Below are 18023 nucleotides of genomic sequence, written 5' to 3' on the forward strand. Positions count from 1 at the left end.
AGATCAGAGAATTCCACATTCTTGATCCAGAAGCCTAGGTGTGGCCATTATGTCATGGCAACTGTTGGTAAACAGAGTAGAGTGGTCATCTAATTTGCCTCCAGTGGTGCTCCAGTTGTTTTGAATTTCCTCTGTGACTCTTACGCTCTGAAGCCAAATAATAGGTGGTACCCTTTGTGCCCCAGGTTTCATCTCTCTCAAATGAAGTTAAGACTTTTTAAAAATAGAAGCATGGCCTTGTGAGCCATTTTCAGACCGGATGAGTTTCCTGACCCTTCTCTTCATGGCTTTACTTCTCTTTACTTTTAGAGCATCTTGAAGGTACCAGAAGGACTGAGACTTCTTCCATAGAGAATTCTCTAGGATAGTGAGCGACAGATTATTGTAGAACTCCTTTTACTTTCCCAATAAAAAGCATCGTGGGCCTTTGCTATTTGCTGCTGTCTCTCAGGAGTCAAGCAGCAAACCTCAAACCAGCTCAGATCCAGCATACTACATTTGCAGTGAGGCAGCAGAGGGAGAACTGTGTCTGAAGAACTGTTAGAAAACCGTGGAGCTTTCTATTCTGTCTGATGGAGGCCAAGCTGGGAGACCCAACCCCCACCCCCTGTACTTATTTTTAATAGTTATTTTGTGTGTGTATAAGGAACCATTCTTGGAAGTTGTTTCTCTCCTGCCACTTTGTGGGATCTAGGCATCAAACTCAGGTCATTAGACCTTACTTACTCAGCCATCTCCCAGCTAAGACTTCTATGATTAGTCTTCAGATCAATATTGGCCAGTTGCTTCTGAGGCCACCATGTGCCTTCAGTTACCACAGAGCATAAAGCCTTCTCTCTAGCATTCACATGCAGAACTGGTGAATGTGCTGCCCCTCTGCTTTGAGATGAATTGGTATACTTATCGTTTGTCCAAGTCCCAAATAAGACTTAGATATTTACCTCTAAATAGAAAAAGAAAATAGAAGAGGACATCAAGAAGTTTCAGAGAAGGCAGAACAGTCTGGTACAGTGAGTCTTAAACAGGGTGATCTCCTCTCCCCCTCCCCCATCCCAACAAAACAGAATGTGTGGCAATGTCTGCTGATGTTTTCAGTTGTCACACTGGAGGGGTTGGCAGTCTAGTGGCATCTGAAAAGTAGGGGCCAAGTATGCTGCTAACATCCTACAATGTACAAGACAGTTTACCACAATAATTATCCAGCTCCAAATGTCAGTAGTACCAAGACTGAGAAACCTGGGTGTGTTGACTCCAGGCTACTAAATTAGACACCTGAGGTTCTATATTGTCTTGACTATTAGCTGCATGCACTTGAAGGGATACCTCCCACTACAAAAGTCAGCATGATGATGAGAGTTGATGTGAAGTGTGTTGGTTTTCATCCTATTTTTCCCCAGAAGCAGCAGCAAACACTATGCTCTGATACCTGCATGCCATGGGGCTGTCAGTGATCAAGGAATTCATATTTTCAAAATATTATACTATAGTTAAGAATCAAGTGAGTTTGAAGATTTCATATAGGTCATTAGAAAAGTTGTAGGATGGTATTAATCGTTGTTGCTTATGTAGGGTAAGATTAGTTTAGGACTGCTCTGAAATAGCTCTAAGATTAGGGTGACTATCCATCCCTTTTTGCTGATTAGCCTAGTCCTCATGAAGAGAGAGCCAGATGTGGTCAGACACCTTTAATTCAGCACTTGAGAAACAGAAGCAGGTGAATCTGTTGAGTTCAAGGCCAGCCTGATCTACATAGTGAGTTACAGACCAGCCAGGGCTACACAGTTTCCTGGGACATATTTTTAGTGCTGAATTGGTAGTCTTGAGGCAAGCAGGATGTTAGTCACCCTGCATGAGATAGTGGTTTCCTCAAGTAGGAAGTTGATACTACTGCATGCTGGCTTTGGAAAGCTTTTGCTGTACACAAATTCTTTGGGTGTTAGGAAGAGAACGGGAGAGTTTCTTCTAAGAGCATTTCCCTTATTTGCTCTATTTAAGAAAACAGGAAAGGATCTCTGCTTTCACTGATCCTGTCAGCAACAGAAATTATTTGTGATTCATGTGGCACTGGAAAAAGAGATCAACATATTAGGAAACGCTCTATATTTCTCAGTGCTCTTCTGTAACTGCTCCTAACACCCATGGATACTTCTTTTGAGGGGACCAGTTACTCAAGGGTTGATAATCTAAGTACTTTCTGATGACCCAAGGGGCAGAACCCAGATAGTTCTAAATAAAGATGCCTTTGAACAAGAGATCCAGAACCCCCCAGAAGTAGCCAGCTGCTCCTCTGCACCTTCCTCGTCTGCTTCAAGGGGCTTTGATTTCCCTGACTTAGCATTTTGTGCTGGGGGAGTTCCCCACAGCTGTTCCTCCAGAGAGCAGTCCCAGTGAGTCTTGCACATGTGTGTGCCGGTCCATTATCCCCTCTTCATCACAGTGAACGGGCTAGTTTATAAGCCATGGTAAAGTGGTTTTCATTTTCTTTCTGATGTTGTAGGAATGCTTTTGAAGTCAGAGTGCAGTGCTCCCAAAGCACTCTGGGATTGTCTGCCTCAACTGTAGAGAGGCTGTGTCTGGAAAGTCCCAGGAAGCCCCCACAGGAAAGAGTGTATACGGAGGCAGGGAAGCCACATGGATTGACTGTGTGGCCAAGGAAACGCTAACTTGAAAGGGAGAGAGTGAGAGAAGAGGTAGTGGGGCACTCTGGGACTGTCTTTGTCCCCGAGGTTTTAGGCTTCTGTCTACCCCTGAGTCCCTTGGTTTGTCTCCTTGACTTGGTGCAGCAGCTGGGTGCAGAGCTGCTTGAAATTGACATGCAGCACCTGTTCCCTTGAAACATGTCAGCTAGCAGTCCCTCATATTGTCTGTCTGTTTGACACTATCAGTAGGCACTAGGGATACAAAGACAAGTAAGAGATAATGCTCAACTTGAGGCATTTCATTTTAGTGTTGGGGGAGGGGCGAAGCAGCAAGTAAAATGAGGTAACTCTTTTACATGTCTGGAGGGGAGGGAACGGGTCAGGCTCCTTGGAGAGGTACAAGAATTGAATCTTAACTGACAGGTGACAAGTACTCTTAGGTTTTCCTTACCCTATATTCTCCCTAACTCCCTTCACTAGGTCTTATTTCATGGTGCTGTATCTTTTCCATTCTCATTCATCTCTCTGGGGCTCTTATTGATAAATTTTTCGGCCTTTTCTTCTCTCTATACCATGTTTCTTGTAAATTGCCTATTTTGATCTTGCTTATTCTAGAAAACATTATGAACTTCCACATATGTATATAGGCTTTAGAGATAGGGTTTCTCTGTGTAGCCCTGGCTGTCCTGGAACTCTCTCTCTCTCTCTCTGTAGACCAGGCTAGCCTCGAGGCCAGAGATCCACCTGCTTCTACCTCCTGAGTACTGAGACTAAAGGCATGTGCCATCATGCCTGACTGCTTGCTCATATTTTAAAGTGAGGCATATATGACATTTCCCAACTGTGGAAGAGAATGCGAAGAAAAAAGTCATGCTATCTTTGAGAATTTAATTTCTTAGATTGGGTGATGTTTTGTTTTCTTTCAATGAGAGCTTTCTTTACATTCTTTAAGGGCAAGGAACAATAGAAGTTGTTTTATTCATTGTTACCTAGTGACAGTTCTTTGAGTGCTTTCATTTCTCACGTTCATTTGCCATGTTTCTTTCATCCTGTAATACATAAAATAAAAATTCACTGTTGTAAAAAGTACTTGTAACACTGGACAGTGGTGGTGCACGCCTTTAATCCTGGCACTCAGAAGGCAGAGGCAGGAAGATCTCTGTGAGTTCGAGGCCAGCCTGGGCTACAGACTGAGTTCCAGGACAACCAGGACTGCTTCACAGAGTTTCTTCCTTGAAACCACCGCCCCCCCCCAAAAAAAATGACTGTTATAATGCTTTCCTCTAGTGCTTGAATTCCTTAATCACATTCAAGTGAAAAAAAGAAACAGGAACAGGAGCCCCTCATCTGTCCTTCCTCAGACAAGATAGCAGATGCCTTTCTCACCTTTAACCAGGAAAAATAGTGATCTAGTCAAACTTCCTAGAAAAGCCTCCTTAATGCCATTAGTTGTTGGTATACAGAGTATAAGCAGGGTGATACTTCCAGGAAATGATACCAGGTTCGGAGTAAGGTAAATATTAATTACTCTATCTAAAGTGAGGCATAATTGAGACTGCTCTGTACCTCTATATGTTTTATTCCTTCTTACAACTCCAGATGATCCTAAGTACACCCGCAAGGTCTCAGGATTCCCCAGCCTCAGCACCACTGACATTCTAAAACAGACACTTTTTTGTTATGGACTCTCCATGTATCCCTATCTCTACCTACTAGCAACCTATAAGTTATTAAAATCAAAAATATTTCCAGACGTTGCCAGTTGTTACTTGGGGTCTAAAACAGCCCCTGATTGAGGCACTGCTCTCAGTTGGACAGTTTCATTCCTAAGGATATCAGTTTCTTTCTTCAGGATTCCCTCAGCTGTCTTTTATCTTTCCTCCCAGTGAGTTCAGCTTCAGTCCTGTGCAGAGGATAGTCACTGTCACTTAGTGGGTAAGAGGTAGACTTTGGAGTTAGGGAATTCTGGCTCTGCCATTTACTAACTGTAAGACTTAGGGTGCCATAGGTAATGTCATTGAGACCTACTTCCTTATCTTTAGAAGTAGAAATACTAACATGTCTTTCATAGAGTTATTGTGAGGATTAAGTCAAGTGCCACACATAAAACTCCAGGCACACAATGTAACCTGAATGCTAGAGATTATTTCTAATATTGAATAATGCTTTTCTGTTGTCAGCCACAAAAGTACACCCTACTCCTAGACTTTCTATTCCTCCTCTTCAAAGAAACCTCATGGCATCAAAGTTTCAGCACTTATGAATTTTCAATTGCTTGATTTGTTATCAAGTATTTTAATTTGGAAGCTGCCTGTGTGGAAACAGAAATTTCCTGCAGAGTGGGGTCAGCCCCTGTGTGGCTGGAAGTAATATATTTGGGAGGACTGAAAATTAGCTGAGATTCTGTCTTCCTGACCTTCTTGCTAAGAAATAGTATTCAATTCCTGGACAATAGCTCTTTTGGAAAATTTGAAAATTACATCCTCCTCACTCCCACCTCCCATTTTTTTAAGGCAAGGTCTCTGTGTAGTCTTGGCTATCTTGGAGTGCACTTCATGGGCCAGACTGTCCTTGAACTCACTGAAATCTTGCTGCACAACTTCTGGAGTGCAGGAATTAAAGATATGTGCCACCACACCTGACCAGATGTCCCTCTCTTTATGTTAACTTTCTGCTGTGGCCAATCCCAGTTACACTTGATATGAAATTTCTTCTTTCCCAGCCTCTTACCTGAATTGTGCAAGTCTACGGCCCTCACAGGACATTGTCTAGGGTGTGGAATTGTTAAATGAATGAAACTAACAAGTCGGGGGGGCACTTGGCACAAAGCTGAACATATATTAAGTACTCAGTAAATGGTAGCTGCTATTGATGCATTTCTGTGAGAGCAAGTGTCCAATGGAGATAAAGCAGACCAGAACTTTTGGAGCCTTTTCTTCTTCCTTATTGTATATTTGAAAGTTATAAAAATGTAGACTGCTCCTTTGGTCAGGTTGCCTTTTGCCCTTAGGGTCTGAAAGAGGTGTTCTTATTTCTTGCTTTACTTAGTATCGTGAAGTGACTCAGCAGTAGAAATTATTGAGCCAATATAAAGTTCATGCTTACAGATAATAATGAATAAAAGTAAAAACATTGATGAAGTTAATATGGAATCATTGCAGTAACCTAGCCTATACTTACATGTAGTCCTTAATAGACATGTGCTGAACCAGACACTTCTGGATTTTCCCTCTAGAAGAATGTGAATGTTGATTGTTTCATGTAGGAAAGGCCCGACTGAGTCTGTTAGTCTGTAAAATCGAGTTGACACCATTGGCTTTACCGCTGTATGGGGAATGTCTTGCAGGTCATGAAAACATATCACATGTACAATGCCGACAGTATCAGCGCTCAGAGCAAACTGAAGGAAGCAGAGAAGCAAGAAGAGAAGCAAATTGGTAAATCAGTGAAGCAAGAGGACCGGCAGACTCCCCGCTCCCCTGATTCCACTGCCAATGTCCGCATTGAGGAGAAACATGTCCGGAGGAGCTCAGTGAAGAAGATTGAGAAGATGAAGGAGAAGGTATATGTGCTCTGGCAACTATAGAGACAGAAAGGGATGTTCAGAAGGCAAGGTTGATGGTAATTTCCCAGTGGGTGTCATGAAGAGCTAAACAAAGCAGCTCTGGGTTCCTTTAGTGCCTAATGACCAAAGAGTCCTTCAGTCAGGACAAATCTCTGTCACCTGCCAGTCCCACAGCCGCTCAGACCCAACCAAGTAAACACAGAGACTTATATTGCTTACAAACTGTATGGCCGTGGCAGGCTTCTTGCTAACTGTTCTTATAGCTTAAATTAATCCATTTCTATAAATCTATACCTTGCCACGTGGCTCGTGGCTCGTGGCTTACCGGCATCTTCACATGCTGCTTGTCATGGCGAAGCAGCTGGCAGTGGCTGGCAGTGTCTCTCTCAGCCTTCCTCTTCCCAGAATTCTCCTCTCTCCTTGTCCCGCCTATACTTCCTGCCTGGCCACTGGCCAATCAGTGTTTTATTTATACAGAACAATATCCACAGCAGTGTCTTGCCATGCATCCTAGCTATTGGAAAAACCTAAGCATATGAACTCTCAGACTTTAACTTCAAATATATTGACAAGAATCAGTAGTCACCTTCCTCAGCTCATTTTCTGTGGGAAGCCCCCTTTCACTTTTTCCCCAGGGCACTCTTGAGGAGGGTGAAGTGAGAAATATTTAGATAGAGGGATAGAGGGGAGAAAAACAGATGGAAACACAGGATAGCCTCAGAAGGGCCTGGATCATAATCCACCAGCCCCTTCTAAAGGGCCTTTTATAGGAATGCCAAGGGGCGGAGCAAAAGACACAGCCAAATGCAGACCCTTTCCAATCACCTGGTAACCACCCATCTGCTAATGCAGCCCTGCTGGGTAAAGCAAGCTCAGATCTCACTAGGAAAGCTTTGTGGACCGCCACAATTTTTGAAATCAAGTGACGTGTCCTATTGCTTTGAGAAATAGGGGAGACTTAGACCTCTGTTTTGGCTTTAGATACCAGTGTTCAGGGGGAGAGGTGGAGTCCATCTCCAGGGTGGCAGCAAGGATGGAGAAGAGCATGTGAAGACAGAATCAAAGTAGAGGACACATCTGGAGCACATTCATCTCGTTAGTCAGATGAGAATCCAGCTTAAAGCAGATGCACACAGGGAGTAACAGCAAAGCGGAGACTCGATGTGTTATCCTTCAGCTCTCAAAACAGTTTCAATCCCTTTTTTAAAAAGTAATAGTGAGAGATCCACGGCCAGGCCCCAGGTTGAGCTCCAGGAGTCCAATTGGCGAGAAAGAGGAGGGTTTGTATGAGCGAGAATTGTTGAGACCAAGATTGGGAAAAGCACAGGGACAAATAGCCAAATGAATGGAAACACATGAACTATGAACCAATAGCTGAGGAGCCCCCAACTGGATCAGGCCCTCTGGATAAGTGAGACAGTTGATTAACTTGAACTGTTTGGGAGGCATCCAGGCAGTGGGACCAGGACCTGTCCTCAGTGCATGAGCTGGCTGTATGGAACCTGGGGCTTATGCAGGGACACGTAGCTCAGCCTGGGAGGAGGAGACTGGACCTGCCTGGACTGAATCTACAAGGTTGAACTCAATCCCCAGGGGAGTCTTTGCCCTGGAGGAGATGGGAATGGGAGGTGGGCTAGGGGGAAAGCGGGGGGGGGGGGGGGGGGGGGGAACGGGACAAGGGAATCTGTGGCTAATATGTAAAATTAAATTATAAAACAAAATTTAAATTTAAATTAAAAAAAAAAAGTAATAGTGATAGGTCAGCAAGATGGCTACTATGCCTGACAACCTGAGTTCAATCCCAGGAACCCACATGATAGGAGAGAAATGACTTCTACAAATTGCCCTCCAATCTCCACAAAAACATAAAGGCATGTGTGCATACAAACACACACATATATACCACATCACATGAAATAAGTAAACATTTTTAATTTTTTAATTAAAAAAAAAACCTAAAAGTGCACTTGTTTTTTCTTTTTAGCGACAAGCCAAGTACACAGAGAATAAGCTGAAGGCCATTAAAGCCCGGAATGAGTACTTACTGGCTTTGGAAGCAACTAATGCATCTGTCTTCAAGTACTACATCCATGACCTGTCCGATATTATCGATGTAAGTACTTAAAGCTGGGGTGGGAGGCTGTGGGCATCTCTTACCTCATTTCAGAAATGTAGTCACTTGTTCCCCGTTCTGTGTTCAGGCATCTTGGTCATTTTGAGAACAATTTGAAGAGAGTAGTCATGCTCCATTGTGTAAAGGTGATGCACTTTACACTTGGTGTCACTCACTCCCCGGAGCATTCGTGAGGGAAAAGCAAAGCCATCTGCAGCTATTGACTGGCATTCAGAGAGTTTAGTGATTTACCCAGTCAGCAAAAGGCTGAGACACAGTTACACCAAATTCCGATTCCTTAAACCCATGTCCGTGACTGCTGTGCTCTCGTTTGTCAAGAAGTGGTCTCTTGCATCAGAAGCTTGTAGAAAGAAGCAATGACAAGAAGAGTTAACAAGCTTTGCTTTGTGTTTATGTATCAGTTCATGTGTCTTGGTGTTTTCTCCTTTCATTGTCGTATCACCCTGGTAGATACACAGTGATCCAGGGAGTTAAGAGACCTACTTGCCCAAGGTTATGAGTTTGCATTGTGCTGCAAATTAGGGTCCTGTCTAGAAAGTGTCCAGATGCTACTGATATCTGCCCCATTCTCTTTTGAGAAGTGGCACAAAAATGGGAGAGAGAAGGGGATTAGTTTGCATGTGTGTTTTGTAGGCACTAGGTACAACCATTTGCCTTTGACCTCATGGGTTAATCTTTGCTTTGATTTCTTACTGCTTCTCCTCGATCTCCGTGTCCTAAAATGTCCCTCACATTCAGACTGCAGTCCTGCCCAATTCCTGGGCCAGTTTTCTATGAAGCTATAGAGGCATACCCTTTCTCGGGTCTCCTTCCAGTCACCCAAGTGGGTCTGGAGCCAGCTGATTGAACATCAGCAGTCCAGTCTCTAGGACATCAGCAGTGTCCTTCCTGAGACCTGGTGTTTGCCTTGGGTTCTTGGCAGTAGCAGCTGAGCTTGCTAGATTCTGGCCAAACTGCACATGATTCTCTACCTTGGTTTCTTTACAAGCATACCTGCTATGCCTTCCATCATGTGGGGAATCTGGGCTCAGATTCACCATTATATAACTAGTTAGCACATCTTAGGCTTGCTGTTGACCTGTTCTAGAACACTGTTTTATTTCCTACTCCTCTACCCCTAGTAAAATAAAGACCTGGACTGTTTAAATCTGGCCTACATCAGGGTTGCTGGGGGGATCTTTTCTAAAATACAGACTGGTTTCCTTTCAGCCAGGGAGTGTTGATCAGTAGGTTTTGGCCTCCTAAGGCCTTAGATGTCATCGTCTCAGCTGGTAAGTGGAGCCCCGGTCTCTGTTCAGGCTCCTCTTTGTTCTCTCCACTTGTTGATGCCAATCTGAACACTGTCCTTCTGTGGAGGTCAAAACCCTAACCCAGTCCTTTCATTCTTCTCCTTTACTGTTGGTAGAGGCCCATTCTCAGCACGAGGAAGACAGCCACTTTTTATGCTCACTTTCTCCTATTTCTCTCACATTTGGTAAAATAATTAAGATTTAAAAATTAGGCCAGCCAGGGTATTGCACCCCTTTTACTGGTTTGTCCTCTTTCTTTTGCCTCTAGAGGATACGTGTACCAGTTTAAATAACTTGCTTACTTCAGGAGAAAAGGGACTTGCTGTATGAGTTACAACCTTTGTAGTGCACAGGTCCTTCATCGGGCATGGGCAGGTGTTCTGAAAAACCATACAAGAAGCAAGCTGTTTTGTACTTTTTTCCCCTCAAAATAAACAAATAGCTTGCTGAGAGCCTAACTTTGATAGGATGTGATTGAAGAGCCATTGGAAAAGAAGACAGCCTTTGTAGTGCTTACTCAACAGGGCCATGGGTGAACAAGTCCAGGGTGGCAGCATTCCAGGCCATGAGTAAATTTGTTCTTGTTTGGGTTATATTTTGACTGTATCTTATTTTGTTTGTTGTTTGGTTTTTTATTTTTGTGGAATGAAGGTTATTCTTTTTATTTTGTTTTGTTTTGTTTTGGAAACAGGGTTTCTCTGTGTAGCCCTGGCTGTCCTGGAACTTGGTTTGTAGACCAGGTTGGCCTTGAACTCACAGAAATTCACCTGCCTCTGCCTCCCAAGTGCTGGGATTAAAGGCGTGCACCACCACTCCTGGTGAAGGTTACTCTTCTTAAAAAGCTGTTACTACTACTGTTCTCCCTAACCACTTAGTCCATTTATGTGTGTGCATCAGTGTTACAAATAGAATAACTGTTTTTATCTAAGACATATTCATACACTCTAGTTTTCTCAAACCATGAACCATGATCCATTAAGGGAGCAATAAAAATCATGTTTATACATTTAACTTGTTTTAAATGATTAGACTAAAATAGGCAAGAAAATATCATATCATATCACAATATTATTATGGCTAGGTCTTTTTTTGAAATTTTTATGTTAGGGGTGTGTGTGTGTGTGTGTGTGTGTGTGTGTGTGTGTGTGTGTTGTATTTCTTGCTGTGAGCTGAGGGTTAAAATGAAGGTCACTGTATGTCTCTTTTAAGATCCAAGATGACAGGAATCAAGACTTACTTTACCTTAAGTAGTAATACGTAGCTGAGCACGTAGTTTATTAAAGAGGGAAAAATGATCTCTGAAGTCAAGATTTGCTTTTTAATTTTGTTTCTTTAGTGTTCTTTTCATGTGTAATTTACTTTTAATGACTAAGTTGATTGATTGGTTTGATTGTTACAGTTTGAAGAGTTTTTGACAAATTTGCATATTCTTGTAACCTGTATTTTTTATCAAGATATAGAATAAGTACCATTAGCCAGCCATGGCAGCACATGCCTGGAATCTCAGCACTGGAAGGTGGAAGCATTAAGGGCATTAAGGGCAGCCTAGGCTCTGAGATTCTGTCTCACAGCAAGGCAACACAAGGAGACAGACCATACGAAAGATACATTCTCATTACTTCAAATGTAATCACTATTCCAACTCTTTCACCCCTAAGTTAATGTTGCCTGTTGGAGAATGTCATAAATCTAGGATTATACAGAATGTAATTTTTTATTTCATTTATTATTTGAGTGTGTGTGGACAGTACATTCCACAGTGTATGTGTGGAGACCAGGAGTCAACTTTGTGGACCCATTTTTCTCTTTCCACTTCCACCTTTATGTGGTGTTTTTCATTTCTGTTGTTGTAATAAAATACCTTAACAAAAAGCAACTTCAGAAAGAAAGCATTTGTTTAATTACAGCTCAAGTTATGGTTCATCATTTTTGGGAAATCAAGGCAGGAACTCAAATAGCTAGTCATATTACATCCCTGCCTGCCTGCTTGCCTGCCTGTTTGTTTGCTTGCTTGTTTGCTTTCAGCCAGCTTTCTTCTCTCATTTATGGTTTAGGACTCTGTAGAGGGAATGGTGCTGCCTACGATGGGCTAGGTCTTTTTACATCAGTTAACACTCAAAACAATCCTCCACACACCAACTTGATGTAGATAACTTCTTGTTAAGACTCTCTCCCCAGAGGATTTAGGTTGCATCAAGTCGACAGTTAAAACAAATGAGGACACATGGGTTCTGGGAATTAATCTCAAGTCATCGGGCTTGCACAGCAAGTGTCTTTACCCTCTGAGCCATCTTGCTGGCTCCAGAATATAGTTTTTGTATTTTTTTTTTCACCCAGGATTTTTTTTTTTTGCATCATCTACATTGTTTGCATTTATCAGTAGTTTCTTTCTTCCTTTTTCATGCTGTTCTATGCAATTAAAAGCGCCAAACCTGTTCTGTAGCAAAAAAGCAAAGAGTGAGTAGGGAGCTTGGGTGTGTTGGCATCATAATCTCAACAGTATCCAGAAGTTGCTTCAAAACATGGGATTAGTATCATTCCAGTCCATTGCTATACATGTCATATGCCACCATTCTACCTCCTTTCTAGGGGTTTGACTCAATCTGTATTTAAGGCACTGAGCATAAATAAAGTTAATTTTAATCAATGTCATTAAACTGACATAAGGACTAGCCTCCAATTTCTTTGTATAGTATAATAAAAGATTTAATGTAAACTCAGACTATAAGAATCCACATGAGACGTCATACGCATACTGGGAAAAACTTGACTCTAGGCAAAAGAGACATTTTAATCTCACTTGGTAGTTTCTAAGAACTGGAGCCTCATTGGAGTATAATTTCCTCGCCTGTATACACACACACACACACACACACACACACATCTATACCTATCTCTTGGCCTAGGAGCAGATGGGTAAATGAAGTACACGGCATTGGCATTGGCATCGTGGGTAGCTGAGTATTGTGAGGGCCAGGTACCTGGATAGGAAGTCTGCAGTGCCAATGCACTCAGAATGGACATGAAAGAACTTGGTTTTCCCACTGTGTTGTTTTTCTCCTCTGCATGAACTTGAAGGGTGCTGTGAAACACTCGTCTGTCTCTTCTAAGTCTTAGATTCTCTGAGCGAGAACAGCAGCTACTTAAGGTCTAATGAGCTGTGGACTAAAGTTCACACACTGGGATGGTCTGTTAGTCAATTTTATATAAAAATTGTATTTTTCCTGAGAGTTTTTATACCATTGGTGTAACACGGAAATGCCTAAGGGAACCTGACATGGCCATGGAACTCATCAAAATCAAAATGGAAAGCATGTTTTGTTTCCAGTAGAAAAAAAATTGTGTGTTCCTTCTACTCATTGGGATTCTCCTGGGAAATATCCAAATCGCATTTATTTAATCTTGCCAGATCCTGCTTCTTTTTGGAAGAAATGTGTAGATGGCCAGGGCTCTGTCCACATCTCCTAGGTTAACTGAAGGCATGGCAGAACCAGAGGGCGCATTTGACTCTGGCTCACTGACACAGAGAAGCTACAGAATGGTCACCCAGAGGCAGTGCTCCAGCTTAGGAAAGCTCCCTGCAATTCTTAGATTATACACAGTAGGACATGGGGGTCAGAACTCAGCTGTAGTAGTATTTGCTCCGCCTATGACCCTGGGCTATACGGCCCAAAGGAGACAGTGCTTCCTGCAGATAAATTCTGTTGCCCATTTAATAGACTCACGTGGATTGATCATAATACTCAGCCCATCTAGATGATTTCTTGAGAGGCTGGAGTGTTTGCCTGTAGCATCCATCAATCAACTTTATTGAATATCTTTTGTGAATAAGACCTTACAGGAAAAATTGTAAACAAGAGAAAGATCCTGGAAAACCCTAAGATACCTGCATTCTGGTTGGGGTAATATGAAATGGCAGGCCTCAGAATGACTGTGTGTATTAGGGTCATCTGAGGACGAATGCAGTTGGGATCAAGTGAGACCAGGAATGCAGGGCTGGCTGGCTTCCCAAGGGCTGAGAATTTAATTCGGATCTTCAAGATTGAGTCCATTTCTAGCAGGTGAGAATGAAGGGTAATGCTTCGGGAAAAGAACTGCTAGGAGCTGAAGGCGAGAGGTCTGCAGATTGGGGAATGCTGGTAATTGGTGCTAGTTTTGAGTCTACACAGTGCCAGACAGTGTGAAGTGTATTGTCCCTTTGCCACACAACTGTCTACAGAGCTGGTATCCCCCCCTCGATTCCTAGGCTAGAGGCCTGTTATGCAGAGAGTGTGTCACTAGAACTCGGCAGAAGAGGCCGAAGGCGGGCATAAAGAGAGGTGATGTTGCGTAGGTGGACTGCATGGAAATTACAGTTTTGATCTTGGTTTTTTGTTTTGTTTTGTTTTTTCCCATTCAACTTTGGTCAAGTTATGTTACTTCACTGAGTTTTCATCTTCCCTTGTGTGGAAAACTAAGATACTCCAGACTTCAGTGGGAGTAATTGTGAAGATGAAGATGAAGAATGTACATAACACTTAGTTCACTGTCTGGCATGTGAACATCCTTAGTGGACAGAAGCATTCTTTACATGTGCAAACTGGAGGTGAATTTTACCTTAGGCGGGGATAACTATTTTAGGTTCTTCAATGAGGGCATGATAAAGTCACATTTTATGACAACGAGCAAACAACATTGTTGTAAAATTGGTGTGGATTAGGATAGAGATAGTAAGAATGGAGAAGAAAGTGAAGTTTCCAAAAATATCCCTGCCTCCCCCTAATTCTCCCTCAGTCTCCCACCACACACTGTTGGCAGTGTTACCTTTGTTCACTACACCAGTAAGTATAGAGTTCATCTTAGGCACTACAGAGAGCTAGGAAAGAGGATTCACAGGTTCAAAAGCCTGGTTAGTCCAACAGCATCTCCTAGAGGAGGAAGGGGCCCTGCACGTGCAGTCTCCAATCAGCCGCCTTTGTCTAGACTCCATTTGCTCTTCCTCCAGCTGAATTGATGGTTTCCCATCCTCTGGCTATAGTTACGCTGTCACTGCTGTTAGTCTGCCGAAGCCGAGCACCTGCGAGAGTCTGTTGGCACTGCATCTGAGCTCAGCTCTGGGTGCTCCAGTGCTGAGCTTCTTGTCAGATGCCTGGAAGGAGGCGGTTGTCACATGGTTTTTCTTCCCCAATAGTGGCTGTTCCTGAAGTGATCGTGATGGGAAGGAAATGCTAGGGAAATTAATTTGATGCTTATTGATGCAGTGAAATTACAATCAGGCAGATGGCCTTACTCTATCCAGAGATTTTTCTCTGACATTTCCTCTCAGGCTCTGGACATCAAAGCTGTGTAAATAATAGAGGTGATAATTGATGGCCAAGGAATTTGGATCTCTGGGTCTTGGAGGGGTACGGAGTATTGTCATGGTGTTACAGAATGTCGCCGCTGAAAAGAGTTTTGGGGATTACATTTAATCCAAGGATTTTTCAAGCTTTTTCTTAAGAACTTATTCTTCAAACCAGAGCACACATAGAATCCCAGTTTATTAAATGGAAAAGTGAGCAGAGCTGTCTTGGTTGAAGAAAAGATAAAAAGCTCCAGACCTCCTAAGAAGCCCTCCTCTCCCCTTCTCCAGGGTGACCGAGTGCTGACACTGAACTTCAGAGCTGTGATCTATAGCTTGAAAACCACTGGACTGTCCAGGAAACAGGTGTAGGGATAAGAGTAGCTTTTCCAAGGGTGTTTGATTCTGCCTCTACCTGTTGTATGTTTTTTTTCCTTTGTATGTGTGTGTGTGTGTGTGTGTGTGTATGTGTGTGTGTGTGTGTGTGTGTGTGTGTGTGAGAGAGAGAGAGAGAGAGAGAGAGAGAGAGAGAGATAGAGAGAGAGAGAGAGAGATATGTCAGGGTGCATACACATGTGTGAGGAGCCAGAGGACAACTTCAAGTCTCATTCCTTCTCAGCATAGTCTGTCTTCTGTTTTTGATTTGTTGTTGTTATTGTTGTTTAGTGTGTGTGTGTGTGTGTGTGTGTGTGTGTAATGAATATATGCACATGAGTGCAGGTACCCATGAGTCCAGAAGAGAGTGTTGGATCTCCAGGATCTGGAGTTACAAGCAGTTACGAGCTTCAGACATGAGTGCTAGGAGCCGAACTCGGGTCTTTTGTAAGAGAAGTAAACACTCTTAACTACACAACCGTTTCTCAAGCCCTGACCTTGTTTTTTGAGGCAGGACTCTTGAAGGTTCATCTTAGCCAGCTAACCATCAGGGCAGGCCCTTTCTCCACCTCTACAGTGAGAGGGTTACAGACACCTCATCCAGCCCTTTACATAGGTGTGTGATCAAATGGAAGTCCTCTCATCTGCACCACAAAGACTTTACTCATTGAGCTATCCCTCTAGCCCTGGTTTTTGTTGTTTGTTTAAAGACAGAGACTGGCTGAGGATTGAGGATGACCTTGAACTTAGGATCCTCTTCTGCTGCCTTCCCCTCCTGAGTGCTTGAGGTTACAGGCCTGTACCACCACACTCAGTTTATACAGTGCTGGGAATAAAACCTAAGTCTTCGTGCATGCTAGACAAGCCCTTTTCCAATTGACCTACATTCCCCAACCCCTACAATTGCCTCTTTCATAGCATTTTCTTCTTTTCATTTTCGTTGCTGAACACCAGAGACATGATAAGAGTTTCCCCAGTAACACTTACTTTAGAACTTCTTAGTTTAGCTTTCTTCAACTCAGACCTGTCCCGGAACACTGGAAGTTGATGTCATGGCTCCCATCAACCTTCCATTCCCTCCATCCCCCACCTACCTAGAGTTGAGTGTATGTGAATTTGCTGCTAAGGCAGCACTCCAGATCTTTGACTCCTGAATGCTGCATTGGCCTGGCAAGCTTGCTGTCTAGTGACTTCTAACCATAGCAGCCCTCAAGAAGTCATGGCAGGCTGCATTATTATTGTTGAGTTTCATTGTCATGACATCCCCAGACTGTGCAGAAAATAGAACAGAATTCTTTATCTCTTGGCCATTCCCACTTTTATACAATAGCACTTGATTAACTTTTGTCACTAGGTTCTTCCAGATCTTCTGTCTAACCACCTCACTACCCTACATGGTGTGCCTAACCACTGACCTAGGAGGCAAGAACTAAGAAATCTTCCCCAGGTCTTGGAAGTTATAATGTCAACTTCCTGCCTATTGCAGCCAGTCAGGCACCTTGATAAGGTCAAGTCTGCCCCCAGAGACCACTTCCCTTTCTGTCAGGTCTTGGGATACCTGTGGTATGCTTATGTGCCTTCTTCTTCCCACAGCAGTGTTGTGACCTAGGCTACCATGCTAGCCTGAACCGGGCCCTGCGTACTTTCTTGTCTGCTGAATTAAATCTGGAACAATCAAAACACGAGGGTCTGGATGCTATTGAAAATGCAGTAGAAAACCTAGACGCCACCAGTGACAAGCAGCGACTCATGGAGATGTACAACAATGTTTTCTGCCCCCCTATGAAGTTTGAATTCCAGCCCCACATGGGAGATATGGTAAGGCCCTTCCCTATCCTGCAGCTTTTCCCAAAGGGACTTGAGTGTACTAGCTGTATGTATAACTTCATTACATGTAGGCCACATCCAGTGGAGAGGGGCTTCCTGTCAGGTAAGGTGCATTCTATTCTCTCAGACCCTGAAGTATATCTCCTTGATTTTGAGTGATGTGCTTATCCCTGAGCCTAGGCTCATGTTCCACCTAATGCAGCTGGCCTGAGCTGTAGAGCGGATGGCCTCCCAGAGGGTAGTTCACCCTGTCCCAAGTAACTCTGTCCCAGAAACCTGACTGGGGTGGCCAGGGAATGAAGAAAAGCACAAATACATGTACAGAAAAGCAGGGGTCCCGTAGGTTGTGCTAGCTCTGATGGAGAATATCAACTTGAAATAAACCTCAGCCTGTTTATTTTGTACAGCACAGGGAGAGGAGGTAGGAGGGATCTATAGGCCCGTAGTCTCAGGCTGTAGACATCCTAGATGTACACACACTGTCAACATTCACACTCAGACTAAAGGAAAGCTTTGCCAGTTCCAAGTCTGACCAGCATGGGGAAGGCTTTGCCACTCCCTCAGGTCTGAGGCATTGGTCCTTGACATGGCCAAGCCCATGTCAACAGTATGCATTCACTCAGGACTTCAGCCACGTTTTATACCTTCCCTCAAAGCTTCCTCAGCTCCCTACAGCAGTGAGACCAAAGGACTAGATGAGAAGAGACCACACATCACCAATGTGCTCTTGCCAGGAGCAATGCTTCCTTTGGGCATAACAGCTAGACTCTTTAGAAAACCCTGCTCTAAGCTGACAGCAGTCATGTTCTAGTCAGACAGTTACCTGTCATAGACAGGCCATGATGAAGTGGTACATCTCTGTCTTATATGCAAA

At 43.4% G+C, this 18023-nt stretch overlaps 1 protein-coding gene across 9 annotated transcripts in view; it reads left to right on the forward strand.

The window, feature by feature from the left end:
* Srgap2 (SLIT-ROBO Rho GTPase activating protein 2) overlaps positions 1-18023 on the forward strand; it is a 219765-nt gene that overhangs the window by 151998 nt on the left and 49744 nt on the right. For 6 of the 9 annotated variants that reach the window (XM_059280830.1, XM_059280834.1, XM_059280837.1 and 3 more), the window contains 3 exons: positions 5986-6201; positions 8189-8317; positions 16916-17140. In XM_059280830.1, the coding sequence (XP_059136813.1) occupies positions 5986-6201; positions 8189-8317; positions 16916-17140 (570 nt within the window). Of the gene's footprint in view, positions 1-50; positions 322-5985; positions 6202-8188; positions 8318-16915; positions 17141-18023 lie in introns of those variants that run through there. The other 3 variants (XM_059280836.1, XM_059280835.1, XM_059280832.1) reach the window with 3 other exon arrangements.

This window comes from Peromyscus eremicus, chromosome 15 (assembly GCF_949786415.1).
Source record: "Peromyscus eremicus chromosome 15, PerEre_H2_v1, whole genome shotgun sequence".
NCBI lineage: Eukaryota > Metazoa > Chordata > Mammalia > Rodentia > Cricetidae > Peromyscus > Peromyscus eremicus.